The sequence below is a fragment of the Erpetoichthys calabaricus genome, chromosome 8 (assembly GCF_900747795.2).
Source record: "Erpetoichthys calabaricus chromosome 8, fErpCal1.3, whole genome shotgun sequence".
NCBI classification, from domain to species: domain Eukaryota; kingdom Metazoa; phylum Chordata; class Cladistia; order Polypteriformes; family Polypteridae; genus Erpetoichthys; species Erpetoichthys calabaricus.
Genome location: NC_041401.2, coordinates 71,147,578 through 71,171,399, shown reverse-complemented (window position 1 = coordinate 71,171,399; position 23,822 = coordinate 71,147,578). Strand labels below are relative to the sequence as shown.

General features: G+C 36.6%; 1 protein-coding gene across 1 annotated transcript in view; it reads right to left on the bottom strand.

The window, feature by feature from the left end:
* Positions 1-23,822, bottom strand: part of ncor1 (nuclear receptor corepressor 1) — a 237,649-nt gene that overhangs the window by 7,244 nt on the left and 206,583 nt on the right. The window contains 11 exon segments of the mRNA XM_051931234.1: positions 2,363-2,416; positions 3,007-3,146; positions 4,207-4,350; positions 4,556-4,818; positions 6,592-6,740; positions 14,648-14,782; positions 14,948-15,474; positions 15,895-16,051; positions 18,915-19,130; positions 20,299-20,448; positions 20,755-20,955. Of these exon segments, the coding sequence (XP_051787194.1) occupies positions 2,363-2,416; positions 3,007-3,146; positions 4,207-4,350; positions 4,556-4,818; positions 6,592-6,740; positions 14,648-14,782; positions 14,948-15,474; positions 15,895-16,051; positions 18,915-19,130; positions 20,299-20,448; positions 20,755-20,955 (2,136 nt within the window).

Genomic DNA, 23,822 nt, shown 5'->3' with positions numbered 1-23,822 from the left:
AAGAATAATGAAAAGAGTTTTCAAAAAGTCATAATTTCTGCAATTCAGAGAAAACCTCAAGTTAAAATGCTCTGAAAATGCAGGATATGCTACACTTGCATGGTAATGAGAAAGCATTGCTGGATGTATGTACCAAAATCTTGCTATCCGGAATTTAGAAATCTACACTCTGTTAACCACAACAGCATCATGAAAGTGTAATCTGTACATTGCTAAACATCAACAAGATCATACTAATATTGTTTAAGTTACTCCTCAACTGGCCTGCATACCTGTATTACATTAGAAGATCAGCAGAAAGTTCTCTAAGTCACAGTAACAAGGAAATTCAAAGATTTATTTAAATTTTACTTTTGCAACTTGATGGAAAGCATCAAACAAGATGTTATCAGCTGGTCAACTCTTCAGCTTTCAATAGCATGGAGAATTAATAATGTTAAAATATATATTCTTCTAAAATAATTATTTCTCTTTCAGGTTATTCCAATTTATATTAACATACCCTTTCTCAAAATGTTTGAATCAACTGTAACCTCAATTATAGGGTAGGGCAAAACTGTGTGATGTTGACTGAAAATCCTGGATTTATATTTCCTTTATTTTAGACAGCAAGTGGGTATTTTTAAAATACCAGTAAAATTAAGAAGCAAAATAAAATTAAAAGAAAGGGATTTAGGGATATGAACCAAAATCGAATAAACAAATAAAGCTTCACACACTCAAACATGTGAAAAGCTATTCCAACGGAACACAAATAATCTTAATGAACTGTCTGAAGAAAAAGTCTATTATCTGTTGTGAAGGATGCACAGCACTGACTTATCACTACAAAATCTAAAGCAATATACAGCATTGACCAATGTCAAATGAAAAGATAATATTTTTAAGTAAGCCTATGATAAGTAAAAAATTAAGGAAAAAAATAAAATAAAATCAAACCTACTTTGCTTTCACTTTCTTAAGGTGAATTCTAAATACCTAACCTGCTACCACTGACAAGTACATGTGTATGTCATTACAGTAATCCCTCCTCCATCGCGGGGGTTGCGTTCCAGAGCCACCCGCGAAATAGGAAAATCCGCGAAGTAGAAACCATATGTTTATATGGTTATTTTTAGAATGTCATGCTTGGGTCACAGATTTGCGCAGAAACACAGGAGGTTGTAGAGAGACAGGAACGTTATTCAAACACTGCAAACAAACATTTGTCTCTTTTTCAAAAGTTTAAACTGTGCTCCATGACAAGACAGAGATGACAGTTCTGTCTCACAATTAAAAGAATGCAAACATATCTTCCTTTTCAAAGGAGTGCAAAGCAAGCAGTCAAAAAAAAAATCAATAGGGCTTTTTGGCTTTTAAGTATGCGAAGCACCGCCGGTACAAAGCTGTTGAAGGCGGCAGCTCACACCCCCTCTGTCAGGAGCAGGAAGAGATAGAGAGAGAGATAGCGAGAGACAGATAAAAAAAATCAATACGTGCCCTTTGAGCTTTTAAGTATGCGAAGCTCCGTGCAGCATGTCCTTCAGGAAGCAGCTGCACACAGCCCCCCTGCTCACACCCCCCTACGTCAGCGCAAGAGAGAGAGAGAGAGAGTAAGCTGGATAGCTTCTCAGCCATCTGCCAATAGCGTCCCTTGTATGAAATCAACTGGGCAAACCAACTGAGGAAGCATGTACCAGAAATTAAAAGACCTATTGTCCTCAGAAATCCGCGAAGCAGCGAAAAATCCACGATATATATTTAAATATGCTTACATATAAAATCCGCGATGGAGTGAAGCCGCGAAAGGCGAAGCGCGATATAGCGAGGGATCACTGTATTAGATCCTGTATCAGTCCTGAGGGTTTTTTTCCCTAATTATAATGAAAGAAGGTCCATATGATAGTACTTTGAACATACTTGTTCAGGATCCTAAGGCGGACCTCTGCATAGATTAACATTAAAAGTGATACGTATACAACAGTATATTTTAATTTGTTGCAAATTGTTAAGTATTTTACAACTGTAGGTAGGTAGGTAGGTAGGTAGGTAGATAGGTAGATAGGTAGGTAGGTAGGTAGGTAGGTAGGTAGGTAGGTAGATAGATAGATAGATAGATAGATAGATAGATAGATAGATAGATAGATAGATAGATAGATAGATAGATAGATAGATAGATAGATAGATAGATAGATAGATAGATACTTTATTAATCCCAAGGGGAAATTCACAATTCGGATTGTATTGAGTACGACAATTTCACTAAAAGCTGTGTGACAAAGACAACATTTGGAGGATTTAGAACTAGTAAGCATACTAATTTGGTAAGTAGTAAATTTGAACTGAGTAGGTTTGTAAGCCATTGTGAATGATGTCTTTTTACCTGAAGTTGTGACGGCTGGAAGATTAAAAATTTCTGTTCCAGGCTGTGCACTTGCTAAATGGATGAAAACAAAAAGTTTAAGTCTTGTTATTTACAGATTAAAAAAAATAATTGCAATTCACACTGTAATAATTATTGCAACTCTAAAAGAAAAAAACTAATTGAAAAGAAAATAATTCTCAACGTGCAAACAACTGAAAGTCATACAGAAATTATATTCAGGTTACCACGCTTAACAATGCTCATTTTTTCTGCAAACAATTGAAGAATGAATTGCTTCCCAACTATCCCTCCACCTACTTACACTTCGAGAAAAGTGAAAGAGTGCACATTCAGCCAAAAGCCATCCTGACAAGTCTGAAGTTGCATGTTTGTTGATTAACTATAAGCTTTGGAGTAAGAAATCTATATGTGGATGATCAATTTTCCTTGCTGTACATTTCAGTAATAAACCCCCTGCAATATGCCTAAGAGTATGAGATTGTAGCAATTTACTGTAAACGTTTGCCCACTTTTGAAATAAACTGAAAAAAATTGACATTACAAAAAATTCTTTATGTTTACTCTTGTAGTAAAATTTGGCAAAATTCATAATTTTACCATTTTAAAAGAGAAGATAATAAAACAAGTTGGTATCTACTTACTCATGTCACCATCCCCACCTCCAGCAGAGTTCAGCTTACGAAATATCTCTTGTTTTTTTGATTTCACCATTGGGGATGTGTTTTCAAGCTTAGTAAAGAATGATGGCAGATAGCCACTCACAGGGGAGTGAGAGTCGCTCCTAAGGTCAAACATATGTAAAGATTAAATTCTGGAAAACTTAAAATTTGTTATGAATGCTTTAAATAATCATTATTTAAAATTTCTTATTCCAATCATATGAAATTTTATTTATATACATTAATTTTGCGATGGTCCTTGTTGCATGAACTGGAACATTTATGCTTAAATAAATTACCCCTTCTTCCAGTTTTGGTGAAATAATCGTCTCTTTCTTTCATGACCATATGCCTCTCTGTTACTTATAACTTGATCACATTCACTGGCCACTCTGGTTCAGATGTAACTTACTAATGTTAGCCTTCCTAATCAACTCAGACAAATCAATCAATGACAGTGTCCCCACACATTCAATTTTACACAATATGGATTATGAATTTTTTTATATTTGCTTTTAGCTAATTTGTCCTTCACAACATCATATAAAATGTTTGATAACAATGTTGGAAGTGTAAGACTGAACATACAAGTGTCCTTCCTACAGGAAAATAGAGTAGAAGGCATTCCTTTCCCTCTATTCAGCATTGACACAGTTAGATGCCATATATAGCCTCCATCAATGACTAGAACTTGGCTGGCTGCAGTGCCGGAGATAAAGAATATCATGCTCTGTATAAACAAGGTGCTGTTATTGTATCATTATAAAGGTTTATACCTGGACTCAACCTGCATTTTTAAAATTTGGAATTGTATCTGACCCTATAAAAAATAAAAAGTAATAAAAATCATTTGGTAGCCGCATTATTTGTAGCCAACCAATAAGTATCTAACCCAATGCAGGAATCTCACATTACAAAAATATATAGGTTAGTGATTTAGCCTTGAAGTGTCTGTAAATAGATAATGATAATCACTTAGTAATAGATAGATATATTAATGAATAATGTAAAGAGATATGAGGAACTAGCTGGTATTTCACTATAGAAGGATTATATAAATTCTTTTATATGTGGAAAACAAAAATTGAATTTGCAAAATACAGTTACATAAAAGTTTTTTACAAACCAAGCTAGTTGTGGATACTGCAAGATTAAATTTCCTACTTTTTCTATTATACAGACCTCTGCTCTGAGCCATCAACCTCTCGCCTCTGGGCCTGCTGCATCATGACCTCTTGCTTATCCATTGTTGAGTAGGACTGTGGAGGAGATATGGGTTCGTAAGATTCCAAGCCCATATGACTACGATCAGGAGACTTTCCAGGTCTGCAAATAAAGTGTACAAAATAACTTAGAAGTATAACTAGCGACCTAACTATGTAGCAAAATGTATCAATGCTAATGTGACTACAGTTGTTCAAATTTTCATACATCTGAGATGTACTTTTTAACTGAACAAATAAATATTAACCTCCTCTTAGAACTTCTTTTTCATCCCAATAACTAAATTTTCAGTGTTTATATACCATACCTTCCTCTAGACTTATCAGAGGGGTTTTCTGGAGAGACCCTGGTTGATACCCGCTGGTGCTGAACCTGATGTGCATGTGTTGCCTGCCCTTGACCCTCTGGACTGTAGCGACTGGGCACTTTGTTCCGTGATCCTGAAGCAGGAGCAGTCGGTGCTGAATTTTGGAATGTTGTTGAAGTAGTCTGTGGTGGTGCTTGACTTAAAGCTTTACTGCGGGCAAAGTCTTCTGCTTGATTGCGGGCAAAGTCCTGTGTTATTATATGCTGTAGAATACAAGGCCAACAGATAAGAATAGAACCTGAATAAATTTACTTAATTACAAGTGATAGATTGAAAAAACACTATCACACTACAAATCAAGCAGTATATTTGTACTCTTAGTAGGTCAATCAATAAATAAAAGAACATTAACAATACAGTATAATAATAATACAGAATAACACAGTAAAAATGTAATCACAACCCTTTCAAACAACGAGCTGCAAAAATCAATGAGAAGAGTAAATATAAGCACGTTTGTCTGAAGAGTAACAAAAACAAAATCATGGATCACTGCACACCTATTATAAAACCTATGACTCAGATGTCAAAAGTAGAATTGATAGTACAGAATGAACAAACTAAACACACAAATGCAGTAAGGTTGTGCCATTCTGTAATACTGGCCAGAGTTAGCTTGGAATACTCAGAGAAGAAGTAAATTTGTGAGTATCCGATGCAAATAAATGTATTTTTTTTTCCTCCTGCATTTACTACACACATGAATTTTAAGATATATTCTTCAAAAATATAAAAGTTAATCTGTGTAATGTGTTAACAACTAAACCAATTTTGGATAGTTAAATGCTGTGTCTATTCTAGGAACTATAGTTAATTTATTCCAAAGGAAGTTTATTTACATCTTTTATGTGTATCTATTTTCTGAGCTTGCAGCACTGATGTTTGAAGTGGTCCTTTCGAGTATATGATCTAAATAATATTAACAAAGTAATACTTATTTTGTCTAAGTAACTTACTTATAAAGTATACTAAAAGTTAATTTCAGATTGAGAACAACTTGAAATTATTAATGCTTTTTAAGCTGCATTGAATTGTGCTGTTTTCATATTTGTCTGTAAGACATAAGAAAATGCAGCCTGCCAAATGAATAAAAAGAGCAGACAGAGGCTACGTTCATTATACAGTTCTCATCTTTGCCCTTTCAAAATAGCTGCATGTCAGGTTTAGTCTAAAACAGGAAGTCTGCATACATCTGCTTAACCTAAACAGAAACTTAAACTAAACATAACTTTTGTGAATTTCAGCTAGTATCTGGTTTTGTGTAAACTTCACTCAAGAGTCTCCACTAATTTAAACTGAGAAGGAAATTTAAATATTTGCAATGATATCCTGAATCACTTGGTCTTGAGTGTAAACCTTGATGCAAACTGGTCAAACTGTAAATAGATTTATACTTCAAAATGTATGGTACAAAATTTCATGATATGAGAGGTTTTTGTTTTTAAAATGTATTACTTGAAACCTTATTACTCTATGTAATAATAACATATAACATATGAGGACAAATGTGCAATGTGTTGCAATGTCAAAAATAATAAAATTGTCTTTATTCTGTATTATGCAATCTTGTGATTTGCATTGTAAGCAATTCCTGATAATTTCCAATAGCTAAACACTAACTAAGATGAACTACTTTATGTGGGATTTCCATCTCAGTTTTGGATGCTTAATTCCTTTGTGAATATTTTGTAGGACCTAAGAGTCACCATGTAAGCTGCATTACCGGTAATTTTATTTTCAGTTTGAGTTTGTAGTTTTATTCAGCAGGTAAAATGAGCTTTCTAATGACTGTGGGTAAGTCTGCACTGAATGACTTAAAATTATGGTGTTGTGTCTCATCTTGTTTAGTATTCCGCTTTTTCCTTGTGTAATGTTTCCAAGTTGTATGTTAATGATCAAATGCAAGTATACATAGTTAAAAGAAGAATCAACAACTGATTATAATGTAACACTGAGAAGCATAGAACTCCACCTACACAAATATGATCAGCTAGAGTGATGAGCCGATGTGTTTTTGGAACTTGACCATATATTTCAGCTTGAGAGGTTGGTGGCTGCTGAGGTGAGGGAGATTCCTGTTGGCTCCGGTACCGGTTTATCTGTGATTCAAAGGCACGCTGATCACCTATACAGAAAAAAAGTAAATAAAATTTTCACTGAATTCCAAAACATGTACAAAACAGGCAAGAAATTCTAAAAGGAAAAGGAAAAAGAAAGAAAAAAAGAAAAATCACACGACCATGATATTCGACTACCTGGTTGTTAATAACATCAATTATGCATGTAAGCACTTTCAATCTCAATAGCTCAAGATTTGTCAAGATGATATGCAATACCTTTTGACTTCTTTTCTCAGAACTAATAGTCAAATGCTGAAACAATTTACCAGAAAGAAAAAATTACATATAGACTTGTATGCAGAGAGAAGGAGAGGCAGAAGAAGAAAGAACAAGATGAGAAACCTTAAAAGATTGAGTCTCACAATTAAAAGTGTCTAAAATGGTAGAAAACGTGGGAGGATAACTTTGAGGCTTAGTGGCAAAATCTAAGTAAACCCAGATAAGGGCTGCTAGACAAAAATGTATTAACACATTTTGAAAGTTTGTTTTCTTCTTGAGGAAGAGCTCTTAAAGAAATGACTTGAGTTCTCAAAAGCATAAATTAATAATAATAATAACAATGTTTTTTTTCCTCCCTAACAAGTTAAAAGAAAAATTAATCACTTAGCACTATATTGCTTATATTCCTAGTCCTATTAACCATGTATTTTACACTAAAAATTTAGAGTACTTTACCATACAGTATTTTAGATTAGGAAATTATTTAAAAAAAACATACATTCATGTGAAAAAGTCATGTACAGTAAATTCCACTAAACATTTTTCCTTTTTGAATATACATGGAAATATTAAGATTTGTTCTTCATTTAAATGGTATCTAATATTGATAAAGGTGATATAATACAATAATGTCACATTTGCATTTTGCAGTCCACTGTATAATTTAAAAAAATGTTCCATTTTACATGTGGAAAAAGTAAGTACACCCCTAAATTTATCACTACCTCTAATTCTTAAAATTAGAATCAAGTGTACCAGCTCAAGTACAAATTATTAGATCATTATTAGAAAGAATCGTGTCTGAACCTGTCTTACTTAACACTAGAATGACCAGAGTCTACGAAAAAACTCGTAGATCCGGCCCACCTTAAAACAGTTCTCAGCTCTCTTTTGTCTTCTAAATGTGCCGATTAACACGAGCAGCAAGCAGCCGGCTATTCCATCCCCCACCGCCGCAGAACGTTCACTAAGTTTTCCCAGCTCATGCCTTGTTTGATTATCTAGGAGTGACTGAAGTGCTGGAGTTTTAGAGTGGAAATAATAGATCGCTATTTGGAACACACGCAGTTCATGTGTGTTCCGTTTCTACAGTAATCTGTGTAAACACATTTTTAAAACAGAAACGTTTTTCATATTTTAGTAGTAAATGACAAAATGTAGGCACAAACTATATAATGTATGAAGCCTGAAGTCCAAAGATCAAGTAAACACTTTCACAAAAGGTTCAAGGATAATACAACAGCTTCCGTGGCGTAGCGGTAAGATTTGCTGACTTGTAATCAAGAGTCACCGGTTCGATCCCCACTCACTCCTATATTTGCCATTTTCAGTAGTTTGCTCCTCTTTTTGTTAATATTATACAGTACACACATACATTTGGTTTGCGTCTGTAACACACGGTGTGCATTTATAGGACTTATAAAAGTTACCGTTTTTTTACTTTTATTCTTTCTAAATCACAATCACGATACATACCCCCCCCCCCCACCCATGGATCTGACACTGTTATTTTTTATTTGAAATGGAATGTGAGTGGTGTTTTGAGACAATGGAACTGGACATTCTCTCATCTGGAGGGATAAAAGCTGACACACAAATGCTGGCGAATCTGCCTTCTTCGTATCTCACCGTCACTTGATTTTTTTTTAATTCAGTTTTAGTGAGTGTTCCTGCTCATGCTGAATTAGTGTGCACCTTATGGTGTATGATGTCAAAAAAACAAAAAAACACAGACGTAGGTATATATGATATTTGGAATTATTCGTTTTATGACCTGTATAGTATAACATTTGAATCAGATGATTGCATATAGCGCTGAACTTACTGCTCTGTACTATTCTATCCTCTGCATGTCCTGGAGTACAAAAGAAACAGCAACATGTGGGGACTGGCAAGATCAGGAAAAAAAACACGCAGTCACTGATTACAAACCGCAAGATGTTATGCGAATGAATATGAATAATATGAATAATGTTGCAGCCGTGCCACAAAGTTTTCCGAAATGTACTATACAGGTCATAAAACGAATAATTCCAAATATCATATATAACTATGTCTGTGTTTTTTTTGTTTTTTTGACATCATACACCATAAGGTGCACACTAATTCAGCATGAGCAGGAACACTCAATAAAACTGAATAAAAAAAAAATCAAGTGACGGTGAGATACAAAGAAGGCAGATTCGCCAGCATTTGTGTGTCAGCTTTTATTCCTCCAGATGAAAGAATGTCCAGTTCCATTGTCTGAAAACACCACTGACATCTCCAGTTATTCCTTTTCAAATAAAAAATAACAGTGTCAGATCCCTGGTTTTGGGGGGGAAGGTAGTATGTATCGTGATTTAGAGAGAAGTAAAAAAAACGGTAACTTTTACAAGTCCTATAAATGCACATCGTGTGTTACAGACACAAACCAAATGTATGTGTGTACTGTACAATATTAACAAAGGAGCAGCTCACTACTGAAAACGACAAATATAGGAGTGAGTGGGCATCGAACCGGGGACTCTTTATTACAAGTCAGCAAATCTTACCGCTACGCCACGGAAGCTGTTGTATCATCCTTGAACCTTTTGTGAAAGTGTTTACTTGATCTTTGGACTTCAGGCTTCATACATTGTATAGTTTATGCCTAAATTTTGTCATTTACTACTAAAATATGAAAAACGTTTGTTTTAAAAATGTGTTTACAGTAATCCCTCCTCCATCACAGGGGTTGCGTTCCAGAGCCACCCGCGAAATAAGAAAATCCGCGAAGTAGAAACCATATGTTTATATGGTTATTTTTATATTGTCATGCTTGGGTCACAGATTTGCGCAGAAACACAGGAGGTTGTAGAGAGACAGGAACGTTATTCAAACACTGCAAACAAACATTTGTCTCTTTTTCAAAAGTTTAAACTGTGCTCCATGACAAGACAGAGATGACAGTTCCGTCTCACAATTAAAAGAATGCAAACATATCTTCCTCTTCAAAGGAGTGCGTGTCAGGAGCACAGAATGTCACATAGATAGAGAAAACAATCTCTAGCAAACAAATCAATAGGGCTGTTTGGCTTTTAAGTATGCGAAGCACCGCCGGTACAAAGCTGTTGAAGGCGGCAGCTCACACCCCCTCCGTCAGGAGCAGGGAGAGAGAGAGAGAGAGAGAGACAGAGAAAAACAAAGTCAAAAATCAATACGTGCCCTTTGAGCTTTTAAGTATGCGAAGCACCGTGCAGCATGTCACTTCACGAAGCAGCTGCACACAGAAGGTAGCAACGTGAAGATAATCTTTCAGCATTTTTAGACGAGCGTCCGTATCATCTAGGTGTGAGAACAGCCCCCCTGCTCACACCCCCTACGTCAGGATCAGAGAAAGTCAGCGTAAGAGAGACATTGAGAAAAGTAAGTTGGGTAGCTTCTCAGCCATCTGCCAATAGCGTCCCTTGTATGAAATCAACTGGGCAAACCAACTGAGGAAGCATGTACCAGAAATTAAAAGACCCATTGTCCTCAGAAATTCGCGAACCAGCAAAAAATCTGCGATATATATTTAAATATGCTTACATATAAAATCCGCGATAGAGTGAAGCCGCGAAAGGTGAAGCACGATATAGCGAGGGATCACTGTATACAGATTACTGTAGAAACGGAACACACATGAACTTCGTGTGTTCCAAATAGCAATCTATTATTTCCACTCTAAAACTCCAGCACTTCAGTACTCCCAGATAATCAAACAAGGCATGAGCTGGGAAAACGTAGTGAACGTTCTACGGTGGTGGGGGATGGAATAGCCGGCTACTTGCTGCGTGTGTTAATCGGCACATTTAGAAGACAAAGGAGAGCTGAGAACGGTTTTAAGGTGGGCCAGATCTACGAGTTTTTTTTCGTAGACTCTGGTAATTCTAGTGTTAAGTCTCAGATATTTAGTTTGGATTTCTTTGTTGTTGAAATATTGCAGAAACAGGAAGGACCTTCACATGTCATGCTATTAATTTGAAAACAGGGCTCTTGACCAATGAATGACAGGGAGATGAAGGTGTTCAATTCAAAGGAATGACACCATGTGAAGATGCTTATTTTTTGTGGGCTACTTTCATTTTCTGAGGTATTTATTAACACTATTTTATCAAACAGTACATGCTTTTTGCATGTTTTGAACAGATGATTTGACATCAGATTATGCAACACAGGTAACATGAGATTTTTTCATTAATGTGTTCCTATCGCTTACTATTGTCCAGGGACGGTCACTTCTGGCTCTTGTTCCGTCAGAAATTTTGTCATGTCCAAACTCCATAAAAACAAAAATATAAAAAATTTTCTTGGCTGTCACTACAAATTACATGGAGTACATAACATAGAACAAAAGCTGTATTTGGGTGGAGTATTCCTTTAGACATATCTCAAAACTAATTGTAAATCAACTATTCTGCTGAAGCTCATGCAGAGAAGATTTCAAAATACTGACAACTTGCTTAAGGCCAGGCTGCCCCAGTAAGTTCATCCCAAAAGCACAAGGCAAGATGCTGTTAGAAGCCTCTAACCCACCCAGAATTTTCCACAAAGGTAGCTCTTGCCACACTTGATATAAAAATGCATGTTTCTACCATTAGAAAAAGGCTGCACAAATTAGATCTACATTGGAGGTGTGCCAGAATGAAAACTTTGCTGTCCAGAAAGATCATCAGGACAAGACTAAAGTTTGCCCATGAACACCTAGGAGAAGACCTGGGGCCTTATGTATAAGCGGTGCGTACACACAAAAATGTTGCATACTCCTGTTTCCACGTCCAAATCGTGATGTATAAAACCTAAACTTGGTGTAAAGCCACACACATTTTCACGCCAGCTAAATGCTTGGCGTACGCAAGTTCTCTGCTTGGTTTTGCAAACTGGCAGCACCCAGTGTCAAAGCAGTGTTTTTGTTCAAGTGTGGATTCCCTTTCTTTTTTAGATCCACATCCCTGACGCGGCTTTATCAAATGCACTGAAATTAACTTCATATTGTTTATTAGTTTAAGGCATCCGATTGTAATTAACCTGTAACAATATAATGTTCCACGGAATGGCCAAACTATTCCAAATACCATAGCTGCTTTAGAGTTGTTCCTCTCAATGCACCACTCAGAGTATTTATCCCACTGTATCTGAGTGTGGAATCACAGCTCTACAGCAGCTGATCAGAAAGAGGATTATCGGTATACAGCATCAAGCACACGCTGCCTCAGCCATGCGCACTGTCTATTGAACTGCTCCCATACGGCAAACACTTCAGAGCCTTTCCTGTAGGGACCTCGCAGTTCAGAAATAGTTTCATCCCAAGAACTATAAATGCAATCAATCAGTCCATCAAGTGTTCCTTGTAGTGTTGTTTGTACTTATTAGTACAATTACTTCACTATAAACTTGCAATATAGTTATAATATTGCACAAACTGAACCACTTTATAAAGTGCGTATTTACATATGATGATGATATATAAGTTCTAAGATGAAATGCAGCAAAATATGTTTATTACATTATATAGATAAAATGTTAACATTTAAATAATGTATAGGCCTACTGTTAATAATTAAACATGTGAGGACACAGTGTTGCAGCACCAGCTAGTTCAGGGATTGTTCCTGCCTTGCGCTGTATTCTTGCTGGGGCTGGTGCGACACTGGAAGGACAGATGGATAGAATAATTAAACATGTACTACGAAGATATTTCAATGTTTCTTAAAAGTTTTGAAAAATCGGTGTTCTAAGCTTACAGATGGCTTAACATCTATTACAGAGGTGATTGTGTAGAGATTCTTTTCTTTCTCCAAGTAACCAAAGGACTGGAATAGGAGGTTAGTACGTTTGAAAGACACTGTACTGCTGCAATAAATTATTTCATCGAAGGTCGCGCACAGTGCAGCAAGTATCTTGCGGGAGGCAGGAACAATCTCTGGATAGGGTGCTAGCTCGTTACTATCACTGCGCCACCGTGTTCCCATGTTTAATAACATGCTTTAACTCCTATCAATATGAAAATGATATCAAGTATACATCTCAGTATTTTAATTATTCAGAGAGCTGTAATATCATGAATATAATGGATTCTTTGTCCTGTCGGAGGAAGAGAAAGCCCGTTTAAGAAGCATGTAGTGATTCACACACAGAGCACATAGAAGAACACATACAAAACAAAGCATTTAATGTGCTACTTTAGTTACAATGGTATTTGAGAAACTAGTAAATTAAATGATTTAAAGATGAAGTTTATGATGTTCTACTTTAATGACAAAATAAACTACGTGATTAAAGTGGAAATTTCAAGATTAAAGTTGACATTTTGAGCTTTTTTCCCCCCACTGTGTCCCTTTTTTTTTTCTTTTATCTGTACCCTAACAAGCTTTCATATGACACTCAGACGGTGGGCTACGACTCGCATTTTCACAGGCGACTTTGGTATCTGACGACTTCTTTATTTCGGGCACTGTGCAATTTTGTGAACTTGAGCTTTCGAGTTGCTCCGATACGCTATGTCACTCGATCAACTTCCTTTTGTTGTTTACACCATTGTTTAAACCAACAAATTGTATGTTTTTCCTTGCCTCCATTTGGTATTCGCTGAAATTCTTCTATTTTCCCCTGTGCTTTTGCCATTGCCTTTTCACAGAACGCTGAGCTTAAGGGCTATTTATATTGATTTGCATATTCAAAGAGGTGTAATTCTGGGAGGAATTGGGGTTGGGCAGCAGGCGCGTGCACGTGCGTTACTTTTCACGCTGACTGGGATTTATGGAGCGGAAGAACATGGAAGTTGGGGAATGCACAGATTTATGCATCTGGAATTTTTTTGTGCGTATGCACATTTCCGGTTTTGTCCGTACACCATGGTTTAGTGTGAATTCTACACACTGTGTTATGCATGAGGCCCCTGGACTTCAGGAACAATGTTCTCTGGACAGACTGGGCAAAGACACAAGTTCTATGAAAGACATGTTGTTTGGCAAAAACCAAAGACATGTGACCAAAAAAACCTGATACCAACTGTAAAGTATGGTGGGTGAAATGTTATAGTTGGAGACTAGTTTGATGCATCAGAGCATGGGCAGCTCACCATCACAGTATTCATTATAAATTCTTCACTATAACAGAGGGTGCTTGAGGATAACAGAACACCATCTGTCAGAAGACTGAAGTTAAACTGAAACTGGACCATGTAACATGACAATGACTGTAACCATACCAGTAAATCCATGAAAGAATGTCTGAAAAGAAAGAAATAGAGGACTCTGTAATGGTAAAGTCAAAGCCAGAATCGGAATCCCATCTAAATGCTGTGAGGGGGATTTGAAACAGGTAACCCCTCACAAATTGCACAACTAAAACAATTTTGCATGGAGGAATGTTAAACATTTTCTCTTAGTTGATGTTTTTTTCTGCGAAAAAAGGCAATATAAGCTTTTAGAGTCAATGGTGTACTTACTTTTTCCACAGACAGAAATGACACGTCTATTCATTTTCTTTGAATAAACAATTGCAATGTCATATTTTCTTTTTTTTCAATTACATAACCTTTATCTAGAAATGCTGTTTAAATGAAAATAAAATATTGATGTTTAGATATATTAAAAAAACACATTTCATGGGGGTATACTTACTTTTTCACATGACTGGAAGAAGCTTTATATCAAAAGCTCTGATCAGAATCTAAAAAAAGTTAACTTACTTTCTGCCTGAGATGGTTTAGAAACATCTTGCTGGAAGGTTGTCTCCTGCTTATCCTGTAGCTGTACTGGGGAACTCGCGGGGCTAATAACCTCAATAGCATCTCCTCCAGGTGTTTCATACCTATTGGATGATACTATAAAAAACAAAGCAAGATTACGTTTCAGGAATTCATTAAAGTGAGAAAAACCAAATGAACACATTTGTTAATCAGTAAAGTTTTTAACCTTCAGTAAACTTTAGGTTCTCATTTTCATTCTTTTGTATACACTTACGTTTTCCTCAGTGGAGTAATACTTACAGCTGCTTGATGAATCTGAGCTCTGAGATCCTCTTTCACGACCATCTTTATCTGAGGCAATCTGTCGAGTTATGATAACATCAATGAAATTGGCTGCAGTGATAGTTGTCTTGCCACGTGTCCTCAGCTCCTCTTCGATTCTAGATTTTGTAGGTGGACCTTTTTCCTTATTGCTCTCCACATAATGAGAGGAAGGACCAGAGGGCTTACTACCAGGCAGAGACACAGGAGTGTAGGAAGACTGGATACTTCGTCTATCTGCTTCTATACTCTGGTGTTGCTGCTGATGAAGGGAAGGCTGGTGCTGCACTTGGTGAAGCTGCTGTGGTTCAGTAACCATTGTTGGCCTGCGGGAAGACAGCTCGTCAATACGAACAGATTCATGTTTCCCATCCTTTACTTTTGCAACATCCATCTGAGGGGCTGAGGCAGCTGCATCTACCAAGGCAGCCAAGGCATCTGCAGCAGTGCTGAAACGGGAAGCAGGAAGGCCATGGGACTGAGAGGCTGCGCTGGGAGCAATTTGCCTGGGAAGTGCAGAGAAGATTGTTGACAGCTTGGGTAAGTAAAGAAAAGAATGGCCTCTAAAGAAATCAGTAGCTCAAAATGCATCAGCCATTAAGTCCACTAATTATGTTTATTTTCCTGATTAGTAACAGCACTTGGACTCCAAGATGTAGATCCATATTCTAACAAGCATTACCATAACATCTTAAGAGACCTATTCTTTAATAAAGACAAAGCATCAAAGGCCATATAGTCATCTCACCAAGCAAACAATAATTAATCTACAATTTATATTACTTATATTATACAAAAAACAGAAATAGGTTGCAATCTTTCTTCATTTTCTTAATGATAGATCAAAATAAATCAAGCTTAAGAGTTTTTAGGTATTTTAAAGCAATGACTATGCCTACTGTTGGAGATGTTTCTTCTTTACGTACATTATACGTGAAGTGTCCAGCTGTGTAATGACACTTTTGCCATTAGTTCCTTGAAATATACTGGGTCTCTGTTGTACCACATTCTCTGAAGTTCTCATAGATGGCGAAGGAGAGCGCACATAACCATGACTGCTTGGCCTACCTGGCTGTTCTGTACCTGATGGGGAAAAAAAAAGTACTAACCCATACAAGAGAAGACAAAATATACTTTATAAATTATTACATTCAGTAAAAAAAGTCTGTGCTGTAAAAATGTTGACACACCACCACCACAGTGGAGCTTAATATCTCTGGAATACTCAAACTGCTCAACATGATGGAGAAATCCCTAATCTCAAGATTCCCAGACTTGCTTTATTTAGTGCTAAAGGAATAGGCTTCCTGATTTACACAAGTCTAACCTTTATTGAAGAAATGAATATAAAGAGTTAGAAAACATGTAGTCTTTCATTTATAAAACAGATGATGAAATAGTGTGGCTCACTGGTAAATGACAACTCGTGCAGTAATTTCTTTGTACATCTGAACTCATAGGTATGTCACATAATCCCATGACAATTCAATTGTTACTTGCCTCCTCTTGCCTCACAGCCCCCTGCTCCTCCCCCAATTCAATTTTGTCTAATTTTTTTTTTTTAAACATTCTTTTAAATGGTTGTTGCAATTTCAAAACATTCCTGCGAAGACCTACTGTAGTTTGCCAGCTTGCTTGGCCATACTATAAGGAAGGCACTATATAAATACAATTTATTATTATTATTCTTATTATCTTACACTGTTCTTTTTAAGAAGTCAAATTTTTCCCCATCGAGTATTATGGAAGTTTATCCCTGCCACTCAGATTTTTTTAATTGTGTTATGTCACAAATATGATTGTATTATTTTTCAAATATATTACCTTCTTACAACTTGTAGTACTGCTTGCACATATGCATTGTTCTTCTAGTCAAAAGCAGAAGTAGATTCAGCAAGTATATTGTTGTATATGCAGAAACAAATCTACATATAAGAATTTTCTTAATTTTATGATACTATTTTGATATAGATTCTGATTTATTTCCTAGCTTGGTCCTAAAGTTTATGTGAGTTTACCACTGTACCTGTTGATATAATAGTTCAGTGTTTTAAAACCACTGGGCTGCAAGTTGCTATTGTTTATAATGGTAGTGGGTCATGGTGGGTCACGAAGTGGGTTGCGAGGGTGTTGTTGCTCTGACGATCATGCTGGATTCATTAAGACAGCCCTTCTCTCCTCTTCCCTTAGTGAGTCAAAGAGACACTTAACATCGTAAAAAAATGTGGGTTGTGACACCACTAAAGTTTAAAAAAAAAAAAAAAACTATGCTAGGGCATGTTAGAGTTTGATTTCTGCTCCGGGCCCTATACAGAAGAAAAATAAGTTGCATATTTTTCAGTGTGTGTACTTCTGTCCTATAGGAATATATACAGAGGTAGGATTCATTATGTGTACAGTGATAATGTGTAATCCAGAGCTAGGGTAATGATCAAATTTAACATGACAGTAGACAAAATGCAACACTTAGGAACCAAACTATACACAAACAATGTGCATGAACACTGTTTTTGGTACTATTTTATTCAGTGCAGGATCAAGAGTATATACAGATATAATGAAATAAAAAAAATAAAAAAAATCAGAGCTCCATGAAAGATACACAAAGTATAACAGACTAATATTATTTAGTGAGTTCTGCATGTTTCACTAAAGCAGTAGAACGGGTCGCAAAGCAAGAAACAAATCTGGAAAGGCTGCAAGTCCAAAGCAAAGCATATGGACTCACACATCCATAGTCACTCTTGTATGGCCAATTTAGAGTTTCCAACCAAAAATAGCCTACTGATTTACAGATTTATGTTGTCAAAGACCATGTTATAGGGAGAATTCAGCAAGATGTGCAACTCCATTAAAATATCACCCATGTGTCCATTTTTATTTCTCAGAGAAACAACAGGATTTGGCTTTTACACTCAGTAGAAGACAACTCATACTCAACAAACCATTTATGAAAACAAATGTGTAAACTACCTTATAGAGGTGTGTGATGGGTACAAATTTTAGCTGCTGAAAATAATAACAGTTTTAAAACATTACTCATGCATAACAAGTATGCATCCCAAAGCACTATCATTAAAAACTATTCAGAGTTAAATTGACTTGGTAATGGCTAACAATAATGGTGGTTTGCAGATCCAGTAACTAAGGAGACAAGTTTGCTTTTGCATTTTAATACAAAAGGGGAGTCATGTTTTTCTACTGTTCAAATGTATGTCTATTCATTCAAGATAACTCTCCACTCTACACTTCAGAGCTTTAAAAAAAAAACAGATGGTTATAAAGACAGTGCTAACCTCTATCAAACATCCAAGAAACGCAGACAAACAGAGAAACAACTTCATATTCATACTAACTCAAACTAAATTAAACAAAGCCAAAGTTCCATGAAGGTATTTGCAGGCTGCCACAGTTGTCCACATATCAAGTGCTTGGCAATCCTTTGCTTCATAAAATGCCCTGGCTTTCTTTCATGTATACCACATAATCCTCTGTGGTGAGCAAGAAATGGTTTTCACATTTTTTCTTTTTTAACTAGCACATGCAAAGTGCTGCACAGATTAAGTAAAAAAAACTGCTTATCTTTAATTTTTATACCTAATTTATGCAGTTTTAATAAAGACAACTTCTTTATATAGTGTTCAAAATTCACTTCCAACTGTATATATATTATATATTGGCGCTACAAATACTGAATTTTGTTCTTTAATAGTAAACTTTCGATCTCTGTGGTTATACTATGTATGTACTAAAGTATTGTTTGACACATGTGCTTTCAGTTTTTCTCATTTAATGATGCCTTTTATGTTTATGTATGCCCTTTCCAAAAGTCCTAAATATTATTATTATTATCAGGTTAGATGGCGAGACAATAAGTTAGAACCTATTTTTTTTCTCTTGACATTTTCAACAGTATCTGGAACCATCTAAACACAGAATAGCTTACCTGCTCGCATGTAATTTATTTCATTTGAAGCTGCTACAGCAGCTGCCATTCTTTCTCGTTCCCGGTGCTCCCGTTCTCGCTCACGCTCTCTTTCCCGTTCACGTTGCTCCCTCTCTTTTTCACGCTCCCTTTCTCGGTCACGCTCCCTCTCTCGCTCTCTTTCTCTCTCTCTTTCACGTTCTACATTTGCTGATGCAGCAAGATGAGCAGGATGACCTAAAATGATTGTGAAAAGCATTACCAACCAGTAAATAAAAAATTAACATAAAGACCAGGACTTCTTGTCAAAGCAAGAAACACTTTGCCTTTCTTTAGTCTAGTACTTATACATTGTACAATGTATTGGATACTTAGGATAACTTTAAAGAAATCTTGATTGTGGTTTATGCTGCAAACAATTTCAAAATCAAAGGCAAACTCTGGTCTGAGACTGAAACCTCAATTATAATGCTTTGCAAGTTTAATTGATTTACTGAGCCATTGTCAATATCAACTGAGGTACAATATAAACAAACAATTTTTATTTAAGTGCCTGTATACAGCAAACAACATCACAGAGACGTTACAAGTAAAGATAAACAGTAAAGTAGTGTTATAATAGTATAATAATCTACAATGGTATAAAAGCAACTGTTTCCCTGACATTTTTCGTAATTTTCCTGGTTTGCTAGGAATTAATTATTGCAGAATAGAGCTAAATAAAAATAAACAGAACTGTTATAAAGTTTGCACTAATGACCAATCAATAGCATGCCTTTCAGCAAATACGTACCGTATATACTGGAGTATAAGCCGAACCGAATATAAGCTGAGGTACCTAATTTTATCTACAAAAATTGGAAAAACTTATTGACTCGAGTATAACCCTAGGGTGGGAAATGCAGCAGCTACTGGTAAGTTTCAATAATCAAAATAAATACCAATAAAATTACCACACATTAATTTAAATCTTTAAAAACAAGCCTAGTGCATTCTTTAAATGCCTTCTCTGCCTTATGCAGCCAGCCCTCTCTCTCGCTCGGCACGCGAGAGAGTGTGTGTGTGTGTGTGTCTCTCTCTCTCTCTCTCTCTCGCACGCGCAGCGTGGGTGTGTGTCTCTGTGTGTGTGTGTGTGTGTATCTGTCTGGCTGGCTCGCTTGCAGCGGGACCTGACTCGAATATAAGCCGAGGGTGACGTTTTTCAGCACATTTTGGGTGCTGAAAAACTCGGCTTATATTCGAGTATATACGGTAATTCAGCTTATAAATAATAAATTTGTTTCTCGGAATCACCATATCCAAGAAATGCATATATAAAGTGTTTCTCACTTTGTTGATCCTTACAAGACTGACAGAAAATGAAGACCATCAAAAATGGATAAGTGTTTAAGAAGTGGTCTCTCACCTGGGGATATAGAGCTCTGGCTGTAACCCCTAGAAGGGAAAGGGGACTGTGCACCAGGAATGTAGGTAATGCGATCCATGGGAGGCGTACTTGTTCCCCCAGGGTGAGGCAACAGGATTGTGGGAGGCATCTGGGCTAGATCAATAATCCCTTTTCAGACAGAAGCAATAATGAACATGGTTTACATTTTAAATTAACATGACAAAAGAAAATAAACTGGCCAACTCCTACTTTCATCTTCAGTCCAAATTAAAAAAAATAAAGATTCCTATTTTTAAAATAAACTAAAGAAAATTAAATACAAAAAATAAAAAAATATTATATCATTAAAAACAGAATGGAAAACACACTGAGCTTATCAAATCAAACTCAGTATTTAGGTATAATAGTAAAAAAAGTGTGCACATAACAAATAAGAAACTAGCTCTTCAAAACAATTGATGAAAGTGACAATACCCCTTGTCCCAGAGGCATAAGGAATGGTGATCTGTTGCTCCCTTGGAGAAATTCCCCTGGTCACTTCAGGTCTTGGGATCACCTGCATCTGCTGAGACGTTATGTAATCATTCAGGATTGTCTGCCGAGTATTCTCCATGGCATACAACTGATAGGTGTTGTGATATCCTGTAGGAGATGGCTGTCGTTGAAACAGGTACGCTATTGTTGGATAATGAGAATGGAAACCAAAAGTTAAAAGTCAAAAATAATTTAATTAAAACTGCAAACTCATAGATAAATTAACTTAAAGTTAGATCACTGCTGATTTCTTAGAAATTATACATAAAATATTAACAAATTAAAACTACAACAGATATTCTCTGCATTTAAAAGCCTGCAGACACTGAAAAAAACTTTCTTACAATCAACAGACTACAGTGACTATGAACATCAGTGATTCCATTAAGTGGATCGTTTAGCAGAGCATTATAAGGGAATGTGATTGAAGCTTTATATGACTTGTTTAAATGTAATATTTTGCCTAATGGGATATGATTGAAAACTGATACAAATGTTTAAATATAACATTTTGATAGGCTGCCAAAAGAAACGTCAAAATAAGATTACCATGCATATGGTAAAGCATCCCAGACCTTTCAAAACGGTGGATAAAACAGATGTTCAGTCTTGGTAGAATAAAAGAAGATTTATTTCTTCTTACACCAGATATCATTAGCTTAACTAAACCCAGTCAACATGACGACTACTACTACTTCTTTCAGCTGCTCCTGTTAGGGGTTGCCACAGCAGATCATATTTTTCCATATGTTCCTGTCCTCTGCATCTTGCTCTGTTATACCCATTACCTGCATGCTGCCTGGAAACTCCATCTTTAGCATCCTTTTCCCAATATACCCAGCATCTCTCCTCTGCACTTATCCAAACCAATTCAATCTCGCCTCTCTGACTTTGCCTCCAAACTGCTGCTCACTAATCATCACCTCCCTTTTTAACCTAACTTCCATACTTCCAAATTTTCCATAACTTCATGCTGTGGCTCATCAATTTTATCCCCCTGTAGTTACTACAGCTCTGCACATCCCCCTTATTCTTAAAAATCGGTACCAGTATACTACTTTTCCACTCCTCAGGCATCCTCAAACAATCTGGTTAAAAACTCCAGTGCAATCTCTCCTAAACACCTCCATGCTTCCACAGGTATGTCAACTGGACCAACGGCCTTTCCATTCTTCATCCTCTTCATAGCTGTCCTTACTCCCTCCTTGCTAATCCATTGCACGTCCTGATGAACTATCGTCACATCATCCAGCATTCTCTCATTCTCTTCATTCATCAGCCTCTCAAATTACTCTTTCCATCTGCTCAACACACACTCTTCGCTTGTATGTTTCCATCTTTATCCTTTATCACCCTAACCTGCTGCACATCTTTCTCAGCTCAGTCCCTCTGTCTACCCAATTGGTACACATCCTTTTCTCCCTCCTTAGTGTCCAACCTCACATACACCTTTTTTTTAAGCCTTCACCAACTTCCTCTTCACCTTACCACTTATTTCCTTGTACTCTTGTCTACTTTCTGCATCTCTCTGACTATTCTACTTATTTGCCAACATCTTCCTATGTATACTCTCCTGTATTTCCCCATTCCCACCAAGGAAGGAGGTTTCCTTTTCCTCCTTCCTCTGTCCAGATGTCACGTCAAGCACCCTTCTTGCTGTCACTCTTAACAACTTCTGTGGTAGTTGTCCAGCTATCTGGCAACCCTTCACTGCTACCCAGTGGCAGTCTTACCTCCTCCCTGAACTCAACTTTGCAGTCTTCCTTTTCAACTTTCACCATTTGATCCTTGGCTCTGCCCTCACACTCCTCTTCTTGATTGCCATCATCATCCTACAGGCCACCATCCTATGCTGCCTAATTACACTTTTCTCTACCACCACTTTGCAGTCTTCAGTCTCCTTCAGATCGACCCTCCTGAACAGGATATACTTTATCTACCTGTGTGCATCTTCCTCCACACTTGTCCGTCACCCTATGTTCCTCCATCTTCTTAAAATATGTATTCACCACAGCCATGTCCATTCTTTTTGCAAAATCCACTATCATCTGACCCTTTTCATTCTTCTCCTTGACACAATACCTATCCATCACCTTTATTCCCTTCACCAACATGTGAACTGAAATCCGCTCCACTCACCACTCTCTGTCCCTTGGGTATACTGTTCCTCACTTCATCCCACTCACTCTAGAAATCTTCTCTCTCATCCATTGCACACCCAACTTGTGGGACATATGTACTAACCACATTCATCACCACACCTTCAATTCCTAGCTTCATAATCAGCGCTACGGCTGACACTCTTTTCACCTCCAAAACACTCTTGACATACTGTTCAAATCCAGTCACCATGACAAACAGCTTAACTGTAACCTGCCTGAAGCTCATTCTAAAGAATTTAAAAGTCTAAGTCACACAAGCTCAATTAAAGCAATTACTTCATTATTAAGAAGAATCAATGAAAAATATCAGGAGTTTATTCCATAGGCCAGTGGTTCTCAAACTGTGGGGCGGGGCCCCCTAGGGGGGCGTGAAGTAACAAAAAGGGGGGCGTGAAGATGTGAAAAAAAGAAAACAAGAATCGAAAATATGAAAAATACATCTATTGAAACCAAAACAAATTAACTTAAACTACATTCTGATACTAGAAAAATAAATATAGAGTTAGATAAATGTCGATAAAAGTTAAGTAGGTATAATAAAATATGCATGTATGATATATCATTAATTAAAAAAGAACAAATTGGTATTAGTGGGCTCCTTTCAAAAAAACGTTAGGGGGCGCGATTAAAACTGCTCTGAAAACTTGGGTCGCAAATACTTAAAGGTTGAGAAATGCTGCCATAGGCAGTGTCCAAACTATGGGAACAAAGTGTTTGGTTTTCAGTGCCCTCCTTTTTATTGTTTCTGGAAAACCCTTCACTACAAAATTCATCCAATATACTTCTATGAAACATTTTATTGACCTTAAGTTAAACATGCAGCTTGTACAAATTGGATCAAGAAAA